General features: G+C 38.6%; 1 protein-coding gene across 1 annotated transcript in view; it reads left to right on the top strand.

Annotated features, from left to right (window-relative positions):
- The first annotated feature begins 602 nt into the window (after positions 1-602).
- COL19A1 (collagen type XIX alpha 1 chain) overlaps positions 603-11,724 on the top strand; it is a 297,565-nt gene continuing 286,443 nt past the window's right edge. Inside the window, exons 1-2 of the mRNA XM_058553922.1 lie at positions 603-693; positions 11,477-11,551. Of these exons, the coding sequence (XP_058409905.1) occupies positions 603-693; positions 11,477-11,551 (166 nt within the window). The remainder of the gene's footprint in view (positions 694-11,476; positions 11,552-11,724) is intronic.

The raw sequence follows: 11,724 nt of genomic DNA, 5'->3' as shown, positions 1-11,724 counted from the left end.
GAGACAAAGTAGAATGGTGGTTGCCAGGGATTGAGGGTGGGAGAAATGTGGTATTATTGTTCAATGGGTACAGAGTTTCAGTTTTGCAAGATGAGAAGAGTTACTGATGGTGGTGAGGATTACACAACGTGAATGTACTTAATGCCACGAACTGTTTACTTAAAAATGGTTAAGATGGTAAATTTTATGTTATGTGTATTTTACCATGAGTTAAAAAAAAATATATATATATATATAAATCATTTTAAGTGGTGGTGGCTTTAAAAAAACATTTAAAATAAGAGAAAATTTAAGTATTAAGAGGCTGTATGGACACTGATAATTAGCTAGGAACGAATCCGAAAATATTTTCAGAGCTCTTTCATACACATTAATGAAATAATGAAATTAATACACAGTATATATTTATATATTATGTACAATTAATATATAATCATATATCCAATTATATAATAATATATAAGGTAAAAATCTATAGTTTTCTCTTTGGTGATGAGGATTTTCTGGAGATAACGATGAGAAGAACTGTGTACGATAAGCTCAATTCAGACGTTTTGTCTTGTTGCAGATCTCCGGCCGCTGGTGCATGGTCTCGAGGCGCGATGAGGCACACCGGCTCTTGGCGACTTTGGCTCTGGGCAGCGGTGATCCTGCTCCCCACTTCCGCCTCGGTGACAGTCAGGGACAAGCCAGGTATCCAGGCCACCTCTTTGTCCCATCACCAAATGTTATTTACACTCTTTAAATTATTTGAAAAGTCTTTAAAATAAGTCTTGTTAAGGTTGAAGAGACTGTAGATGAAATTGACTGGTACAAAATAAGCAATAATTCCCTGTTTTCTCCCAGCGACCTTCACGTTTCACGTTGAGCATTTCTAAAATCACCTCATTTTTTCATGTGCATATTATATTAGTCGAAATAGCCTTTCCTTTCTCTCACTGATATTTACAAATGTAAATATATGCGTGCATCTCTGTGTGTATGTTTCTCCCTTTCCCCGTTATGAATTATTCGAGTTATTCAAATTTTAAGTACGGAAACCCATCACTAATTAGGATTAGCCAGGGACATATCTAATCTTAATGAGGGCAAAGTGAAAAGGAGAATAGGAGACATAAAAGGAAATGTAGCTTAATTACATGTCAGTTTTGTAGTATCTCAGATGAGGCGAACAAAAGATTAACAGTCGGTAGAGCGCTTTTTGAACTAAATAGATAATATTTGTTTGCAGTTGTTAAATTTATCAACCTCATCGATATTTCCAAAGGGCTTAAAGGCAATTTGAAACACTTATGTCCACCTCTGATTTTTAAAAATGATTATGTGGCTGATTTGGAAGACTTTTCTTGAACATAGGTTAGTGTAAGTTACTGGTCTAGGTGTGCTTCGTTATTCAGAGTTGGACTAGACACATTGAAGGAGCCATTTGCTGAGCAAAGAGGAACTTCCACTCTCCTTCTGTGCAAAGGATCACATGTGACATCTTCTGATGGTCACATAAGACGGTGTACTCTGAGACCGTGAGTCTTATTGTGCTTGTTCTTTTGAATATGTCTTTACTAATGTTTGCTAACCAGGTATAAACACTCTAGTAGAGATTTTTGAGTTTGAAGTACACTAAAATAAAACAATCTCTTATAAAAATATAACACATCTTAGTCTCTCAGAGGGTTTTGTAAGTCTTTACGATTTTTTACTAATTTGGCAGGAGGTACATTTCCTAAACTAATCCACCAGAAAGTTTGAATATCCCACCACTGTGTAGATGACATCCTGCAGCTGTCATACTTTGGGGCGAACACTTTCTTTCTTCAGTGAGAAATAAGTGGGGAGTGACTCATGGCACAAAGAAGCACCTAGGGCAGGAGTTTATTCTGATAATGCTGCTGCTCCTCCGAATTTCTTCACGTCTCTTCCTTTGAAGGGACACAGTAGGATATGAGATTTGCCACTTAATCCAAGGAGATAGGACTTTTTTGGCTGAAAGGTAAAATGAATTGTTGCTTGAGTGAGACAGTTTTTAGGCACATGCTGTGCCTAATGAATGTTCTTGATGATAATGATGATCTGAAGGATCTGTGTCAATAGTTTTCCCAGTTTTAGTGTGAGCAAGGATCATCTGGGGATTGATTCCCAAGTCCCATCTAGAGATTCCATTATGAGGACAGACTGGGGGGGGGTCGGTAATTTACATGTGTAGCAAGCTCCCCAGGGGAATCTGAGGCAGCATGTCTGAGGGACACACGTGGAGAAACACTCGCGTTTGGGATAACTAACGGGCATTGCTTTTTTTCTTTCTGCTTTTTTTTCTCAGTTGATTGTCTTGCATCTTATGCTACCAGGTTCCTTTTATTTTATTTGCTTTTTTGCTATTTTTTGCCTTTAGTAGCTCTTTTTTTTATTTATTGTGATGAGAACACTGAACGTGTGCTCTGCCCTCCTCACTGATCTGCAGTGTATAACACAGTGTTGTTCACTCTAGGCACAGTGCTGGGCAGCAGATCTCTGGAGCTTAATCATCTTGCATAATTGAAACTTCCCCATCTTGGGATTCCCCTGGATGTTTTGCCTTGTGGCTTTGGTATCTCAACTCTTTAATCGGGTTATGTTGTACGCAGGACTACCGAAATGCATATGTACTGGTCTAATTTAACAAATTAATCCTTCTGAAAAATTTTCCTAAGAGTGTGAATTCAAAATTCAAAATCTGAACTCTAACAAGGGTCACATAACATAAAGCACTAAGGGAAATTAATAAAGTAAAATTAAGAGTTGATTTTTATCATGGCGTTTGGTAGAAGGTGCTCATGAAGCAACACACACTGAACATGCCATGGAAATTGCTTAACTTCAAGTATCGTTTGCATTAATTGAACATGTCAACATGGTGCTGTCACAAGGATTGTTGAAGAATATGACTCTCTGGGCATGGCCGGACAGGGGACTCGACTTGTGTCTGATTCTCTGCGCAAGGTTCCCTTTTTAGTTTCCTCATGTGCAGACCTGTGCGTGTGGTCACTAACCATTTACCGGAGGGAAGTGATTACATCTAAAAATAAAATATAACAAATCTGAGGGAGAGGCTAGGGTTTCAACTCTGGAGTTTGTGAAGCTGTCAACAGTCTACTGTTAAACCTAAATATATGAAGGATGAATCAAGTCTTTTAATTGCTTTACTTTACCTCTATGGTATGTTTAACGGTTCCTTGGAATATTGTCCCAGTTGGGCAGAATTCAAGAGTAATATGGAGAGATTCAATAACAACTTGAATTTTAAAATCTTGGGGCTATTAAGAATTCAGTTATTTCATATTCTTTCATCAATTTTACTACTATGTTGTGATTAAGAGATAAGGCATATTTGCATATTTTCATACTGCAGATGCACTTCAATTTAAATGTGGCTGTTTCAGCTCGGTTGTCGAAAGACGGTGGGGAGAGAATTATATTAAAAAATAAACGTCATGTAGGGGTCATCTCAAAACTTGCTTTAATCTGAAACCTAATTTTCCTCTGTGATAGAAGCTTATGTATCGAATAATTAAAGGTTCTTTTTCCTCTACTTTAATCTGTTATAAGACAAAAGTACTGAATTATCATCAAAAGTAATAAAAAAAAAATCAGAAAACCAGAGTAAGGAAAAGCAGCAAAAAAAACCCAGAGTAAACAAAGAGAGAGATGACAGAACGCCGTTTAAATCATCATTTTTCTTTGACTTATGGTAAACTTCAAGTTAAGTGTATAGATTAAATTGATCATAAATTTAGGCCCCAAACTATACATGTAATCCCTCTTAAACTAGTTTTGTATTAATTACAAGGAAAAACCATTATTCTGAAATCTGGCTTTTACTAATTGACGAACACTGCACTCTGAAATTCAGAGTGGAAAACGTGCTGTCATATAGAGCGTTTTATTTTATGTTTTTAAGGATTCCTTAAAACCATGTTTTAAGGTACCATGTTTCATATGGTACCATGTAAACATCCTACCACTGACAAATGTCTTGTGTAACTCCTACATTTTGAAAATGGAGGAAAGCTTCATAATTATTAAACAAAGAGTGTTGCTTCTAACCAGGTATTCTCCTTTGGAGGATCAGCTTTGGATAAAAAATAAGCAGGGAAGGTTCTGTGACCTTTTGTGACCTCTCTGTTAAAATAGCTGTGTCCTCTTTTTTTTCTTGGTTGGTCACTTTTCCATATTAGTTTTATTATCTTCTGGTCCAATGTAATTTACCTACTTTTGTTAACCAATGCTTGTCTCCCAGCCTTGGTTGCTCTGTAGTCCTTTATCGGAGGTCCTGTCAAATACGCCGTATACGGGGGGTCTGAGGGCATCTAGGAACAATGAAATGAGCAGGCATGCTCCCCTCTGTTCAGTAAGAAGTCTGTTTTAGTGTTTAAAAACAAATACAGGGGCCGGCCTGGTGGTATAGGGGCTAAGTGCTGGGGTTCTGATCCCAGGCGCGCACTGATGAACTGCTTGTTAAGCCATGCTGTGGGGGTGTCCCGTATAAAGTGGAGGAAGATGGGCACGGATGTTAGCCCAGGGCCAGTCTTCCTCAGCACAAAGAGGAGGAGCGGCAACAGATGTTAGCTCAGGGCTGATCTTCCTCACACACACACAAACAAAAAGAACAAATGCAAAACACCATAGGGCTCTTGTTTTGACCCGCTTATGGAAAGAAGACAAGCCAGCTTTGTGTCGTGGTAATCTGCTGCTCTTCGTCTCCCCACCTGTAATCTTGAGGCAAATGCCGTGTCGTGAGTTTGTCACTAAAGGTGGAGACAATTTTCCTTAATGCAGGTTAGAAAAGAAGAGTGGTAAATAGAACATCTATGAAACTAGACAGATTTTAATTGTGATTTTACAGGTAATGATAATTCCATAATATGGTATGTGTGCTCCCGAGGATATGAAGAAGTAGGAACAATGGACGAAGGCCAGGATGGTTGCAGTTTCTCAGGAAATGGCCCTGGCCCCTCCTCTCCTCTCGTCTCACTCTCTGTGTAATCTCATCTGTCCCCGTAGCTTTCAATGTGATTGCTCTGTCAGTCACTCCCAAATTTACTCCCAAGACACTGGACCTCTCTTTGAGTTCCACACCCACCTTTCTAACTGCCTGTTCAGTGACGTCGCTGTTTCAATGTCCTAATGGCTCCTCAGATGTAAGGTTTCTAACTCCTCCTCTCTCACCACAGATTAATTTACTCCTTGTCCAATCTCCTTTTTTTCCCCTAGTGGGATCGTTTCAGTAAACTACACCTCTGCTCAGCTGAACCAGCCCCTCCCACCTCCCTACATTCAGTCCATTATCACATCCTGGCGATTCTCGTGTCAATTCCTTCCCCTCTCTTGCGTGTCCACTGTCGCCTCTTTAGTGCGAGCTGCCATCACATCTGGCCTCATGGAGTCCAGGCATGCAGGTAGGCTTGCGATGTAACGGGCAGGACACCAGTTACTGCTGACGGTCAGATCAATAAGGAATACTCTTTATTTTCTAGATATTGCAGGGGGGATATACTTATACTAAAAATATTCTTGTTATTTATCTGACATTCACAGTTAACTAGGCATCTTGTATTTTTATTTGCTGTATTTGGCAATCCTACACTATGTGAAGGGAGGAGAGGATGTGTTATTACAGAGCATGGCCAGGGAAGACTGCCCTCACGTGGGATGTTTAAGCAGAGACAGGAAGGCAGCGGGAAAGGGAGGCATGTGAACACCTGGAGAGCAGCACACACCAAGGCCCTGAGGCAGGGGCATACAAGGCCTGTGAGGAAGTGACAAGAAAGGCCCAAGACTGGAGTCAAGTGAGTGGGGAGAAGAAGGTGAGGGGCACAGGCTATTGAGAAATGGCTCTGTGCTTTGTGTGTCGTGGAAATCTGATCTCTAAGCCTGCAAGGTCAAGGCTACACCTTGGGCTCTGGTAAATTCACCAAAGCAGTACACACTGCCCTGGGAGACCTCTCGGGAGATGGTCAGGCCTTGCCCTCTGGGACTATTCCCAGATACCATGTGAAGGGGTAGGCTTCTGGATTTACACCTTTCAGTAACAAATCTTCCCTAAAGTTCTCTCAACAAGCCTTAATTCATAGTTAACTGAATATTGTAATACTGTAGTATTCACAGTACATTGTTATTTAGGTACAAATGTGTGGAAATATGTGCACTTTAGCAAAGTTAAAATAAAAATGATATCTCTACTAGACAAATTATATATTTTCTTTCCTGCAATCGGTAAAGTGGTATATAAATAGCTTAAGTAATACTAAGAACCCTCAACAAACTGTAAAGAGTGTAATAGAACACGTTTACATTTATTTTTTATGATGCGTCTAATTTTAATTTTCCCCTTTGTGTCTGTAGTGCACAAGGAATGACCTCACCTCCTGGCTTTTTCTCTGTGGCCACCGAGAGTGACGGGTCCATTTTCAGTATGAGCATCAGCAACACTCACAGATCTTGTCTGTATAAATCAGTTGAAACAATGAAAACTTAAATTGTAGACTTTAACTGGTCTGGACTTCTTAGCTTTTTGAGAGGAGAAGGAGGGAGTTCCAGTGCCTTCAGTGAATAGTAAGAAAAAAAATGAAAAAGAGGGAATTCGACGTGCTTTCAGTAATACTCTATTGAACTACAGTCCTTTATATGAGTGTAAAGAATACCAGAACAATGATAGGGAAACATGTTTCAGAAGACGAGATCTAATCTCGAGTTTAGAGTGCTTAGCAATACAACAGGAGAACAAGTCAGCAGGCGAGAACAGAGCAGGATTTAGAGATTGAGGGGAAAAATGATTTTTTTTTAAAGCACGTGTTTCAAACTGAGAGTGGGAACAAAATGCATTTCCACTAAAGAGTGAGGAGCGTTTCCTAGGGACTCTCTTATTTTGTTTGGAATATGGTTTTGAGACACAGTGTTCAAAGCAGAGAAAAGAAAGTTGGGGCCCAGGAACCTTGGGTTTTCTTTCAGCTTTGCCGTCGCCTCACTCTGGGATCTGAAGAGTCACATAGGGCCTCTTGGGTGATTTGTTCTCAGGGCCTTGGGATTCTGATTTTTAGAGGGAGAGAAGGGTGAAAATCTTTTAAAAAGTACGTCATTTTTGTACGTAATCTAGATAAAACCTGGATAATCTACCCACATCTGACCTAGCTGCCTTCCTTTCTTCCTTTGCCCCCTTCCATATCCTTCCAACCCTGGATGCTGCCCGGGTCCTTCAAGCCAAGTCAGGAGGAAAGTGGGTCTGACAATCACTAATGACATCTCAGCATGAATTTGTCAAAAACACATGCTTTTGCTTTTTAAAAGGCCTGTTGATGAAGGGTCCCTAAGTAGTGCATCTTTTGTGGTGAAGTGTGAGTAATTCTGGAACATTCCAGAGAGCCTCTGAAGGGATACTGCTGTAGAGATTCTCCTCTGTCCACCTGATGGGTTGTTTGGATATTTGGATCTTATCAGTAGTTCATCAAGGTACATGTCCATTTACTGAAAAAATGTGCTTTCCTTCATATTAAAATGTATGTGCCAATACTTGGAGAAATTAACACATCCAACTGGTGATTGCCACTTCTGCTGCCTCGCTATTTTTAGGCAATGGGTCCCTAAGGCCTGTGCATTCAGATGACTGTGCCTTGAATCTTACCTCCAAATAATTAACATTTGGTTTTCATTAGTTGTGCTCAACTTTTCACAACAAGCACATATTCTAAAGCTGTGAAGCTATATTTGATTTTCGTAAACGAAAGACTTCAGTGAAGAAATACTTTCATAAATATCACTGGAAATGTTCCATTCCATTCATTTCAAAGTGACAGGCTTATTACTTTGACATCATCACATATTCATTAAGTCCCTGGAAGAATTTAAATAAGACATATACTGTTTCCAACTGGGCTGTAGGCCAGCATACCTTCCCCTCGTTACCAGAGTGTCATAATAGGAAGTCCATTTCCGCTGTCTGGAGATGTGTTTTGCCAGTCATCAACTGGGGCTTCCCTACATACGTTGTGAAGAATTTAAAGTTAATCTCATTTAATACAGTCATTCAAAGTCATTATAAAAATTTGATCAGAATTTTGATTTGTTTTGCACGAATCATTTTTAGCTTATTTTCTCACAGACATGCTGTTTTCCTCATTTTCTTGAGATATTACACACTAAGGTTAACAAATCTTAGATGCACAGTACAATGAATTTTTACAACTGTATTCATACATCTGTGTAACTACCACTCAGATCAAAACATAGAACATTGCCAAAACCCCAGAAGGCTTTCCTGTGTCTTCTCCCAGTTGACACCCCACCACAGTGACCAGGACCCTGGCATAGATTAGTTGTCAATCTCTCGAACTTTATATAAATGGAATTGTACAGTGTGTGTTCTTTTGGGAATGATATTTTTTCCACTTAACAATATATCTGTGAGATTCATCCAGGTTGTTGCATGTATCACTGGTTCCTTCTTTTTTATTGCTGTAGTTGTTCATTGTATATACCACGATTTATGCATTTATTGTCTTGTCAATGAACATTTGGGTTGTTTCCAGTTTTAGACTATTATGAGTAACGCTGCAACAAATATTCTCTTCTAAAAGAGCTATTTACCCTCATTTTTTGTACTCATTTCTCTTGGGTCATTGAATTTACAGGTCATAGAGTTCATTCACGTTTAGCTTTAGTAAATGGTGCCAAGCAGTTTTCTAAAGTGGTGGTACTGGTTTCTACTCCCACAAGCAACATAGGAGAGTGCTTGCTCCACATCCTCATCAACACTTGGTGCTGTCAGTTCTTTAATTCTTATCCATTTAGTGGTATCTCATTGTGGTTTTACTTTGCATTTCTCTGGTTACTAATGGTGTTGATCACCTCTTCATTTGTGGGTTGGCAATTTGGATATTCTCTTTTGTGAAGTGCTTAAGTTTTTTTGCACATTTTCAAAATAGGGTTTTCCATCTGTTTCTTATTGATTGTGAGAGTTCTTTGTATATTCTGGATATGACGCTTTATTGGATATATGAAGTACAATACTCTGGGGCTCCTAGTCTGTGTCTTGCCTTTTCACTCTTTTAGTGTCGTCTTTTGATTAATAAAGATTTTAATTTTAATAAAGTCCAACTTATCAATCTTTTATAATTAGTGATTTTTGTGTCCCTCTTTAAGAAATCTTTACTACCCCAGGTTTTTGAAGATTTTATGTTTTTCTGTAGTCCTTTATTGTTTTACCTTTCACACTTAGGTCTCAGATTATCTCTAAGTTCTTGTATGATGTGAGGTGAAGGTCAAGGTTCAGTGTTTTTATGTATGGAGATAGACCATATAGAAAAATATGCTCAAAATAGTTGACTCAGAACCATTTGTTGAAAACACCACCCTTTTCTCACTGAAGTGTGGTGGCCCTTTTGTGGTAAATCAGGAGACCGTATGTGAACAGGTCTGTTTTGGGACTCTCTACTCTGTTCCATTGATCTGTTTATCTGTAGGTGCACCAACACCACATTATAAAAATTCCTGGTATCTGACGGTGTGAATTCTCCAGCTTGTTCTTCAATTTTGCCTTAGCTATTCTAGTTTTTTGGAGTTCCGTATAAATTTGAAAATCAGCTTGTCATTTTTCACTCACACACACACACACAACATGTTGGAATTTTAATTATTGTTGCACTGAATCTAGAGGTAAAATTGAGAATTGACATCTTAACAATACTGAGTCTTCCAATCTAAATCCTTGGTTTACCCTTCGGTAATGTAGGACTTTAATTCCTCTCAATGATGCTCTCAAGTTTTCAGTGCAGAGAGCTTGATGAGATGCTTGGTTTTTGTAAAAATGATTATGAATTCAGATAAAAAGTTGGTAATGTTTACAAAATATCCAATTTTACTGTTATTTAGGACCTGCAATCATGTTAAGATCTCTGAGATAGGAATTTCCAAAGTAGCTAAGTTGTCTCTAAAGTTATTCAGTGCTATAATTTCATTTACGTGTATTGCAGCTTTTAAATCTGAGTCAGTGGTAGCACTCTTTAGAATCTGATTTATTCTCCTGGTTAAGTACATTAAGATGCTCTCCTGTCAGCACCCCTGAAGTCTGTGGTACGTTTGTGAAACAAGTGGCTGAGTTGCTCAGTAGTTGATCTGGAGAATCTGTAGTTTCCACCTTCCACAGAGCAGGTGATGAGTTTGGTTTTAAGCAGTTTATCTCCCCTCTATATTAAAAAGTTTTAGATCATTAAACCCAAACACAAATTTAAGATATGGAGAATTAGGGTTGTGATTGCATGACGCCAAAATATTTAATCAATTTAGTGTAAGATCTCTCCACTTACATAGTTAACGTTGGCATATTCTAAAAATTGGCTGCAATTTTGTCTGAATTGACTATTATATTCCTAGAATCTATCCTGAATTAGGTTTAAACATACCCCAGATGGTGAAAAATTAATGTATGCATGTATACTACTGCATTAGTGTGTTGTGTTAGTATTGAATATGTAAATTCACTGTTAAGTGTAGACTAAATTATTTTATTTCTTTGAATATCGTTAAGTGCCTTCACACATAAATAATATTTTTCTCGATGATTTTATCTCATTTTTTCCATTATAGGCCACTTTTTATGGCAGAGGTCTTCACTTTTTTGCATTTTAATTTTATTTTAATACCTTCCATCTATGTGGCTGCGTTGGTCAGTTCCAGCTGCTCTACAAGAATGCCATAGGCCGGGTGGCTTAAACAACAAAAGTTTATTTCACACAGTTCAGGCAGCTGGGAAGCCTAAGATCAGGGTGCTAGCATGGCCAGGTTCTGGTGAGGGCTCTTTCTGGTTCCCTCACATGACAGAGAGAGAGAAGGGGCTCCTGTCTCTCCTTCCCCTCATAAGGACACCAGTCCCATCATGGGGCTCCACCCCATGACCTTATCCAAAGCTAATTATCTCCCAAAGGCCACCTCCAAATACCATCATACTGTGGATTAAGGCCTCAACATATGAATTTGAGGGGGACACAGTCAGTCCATAGCAGTCCCATTCTGTTCTGAAATTAAATATCACCTGACACCAACACGGGAATCAAAGCTGTGTTAAGTATAGTAGCAGGTCAGTTGTTTTAATAGTAGAATATGAAAATTGAATGATGCTAAAGCTAGCTAATTTCCTAATGTCAAGTATATAGCAACAATTAGAATGTTAGAATAGGAATGATTATAGTAAGAGGAATAGCTAACACTAACAAGCACTCACTGTGTCCAGGCGCTGTTCTAAGCACCTCGCATACCTAACCACATGTAATCCTCACAGACACACTGTGTGGTGGGCAATAGTCTCCTCCTCATTCTACGGAAACTTAATGGGATGGTTTAATTTATTTCCATTTTATTTTAAGTTTCTGATTGTATTGTGTGATTCAAATTTATTTGTAAAAAAAGATAGAAAATGTAGTGCAAATCCTCAATACTTTTTTTTATTTAGCAGAAAAACAATGTCCTATACTGAGAACAGAGGGACATCAGTTTACAGGAGACAACAGAGATAAACATGAAGTTCCAGGTAAGCATTATAATCTTTCACAAAGAAGCATTTCGTGTAAAATTATCACCAAACATGTAACATATTGTAGGTGATTCTTTGACGTTGTGATTTAAGATGATAATGTCAATTTAAAACACTAGAAGCAAAGAAGATGGATGATGCAGAAAAAATGCTGAGAGCAGAGTTCTGTA

This window comes from Diceros bicornis, chromosome 14, assembly GCF_020826845.1.
Source record: "Diceros bicornis minor isolate mBicDic1 chromosome 14, mDicBic1.mat.cur, whole genome shotgun sequence".
Lineage (NCBI taxonomy): Eukaryota > Metazoa > Chordata > Mammalia > Perissodactyla > Rhinocerotidae > Diceros > Diceros bicornis.
This window is presented reverse-complemented; position numbering and strand designations above follow the sequence as displayed.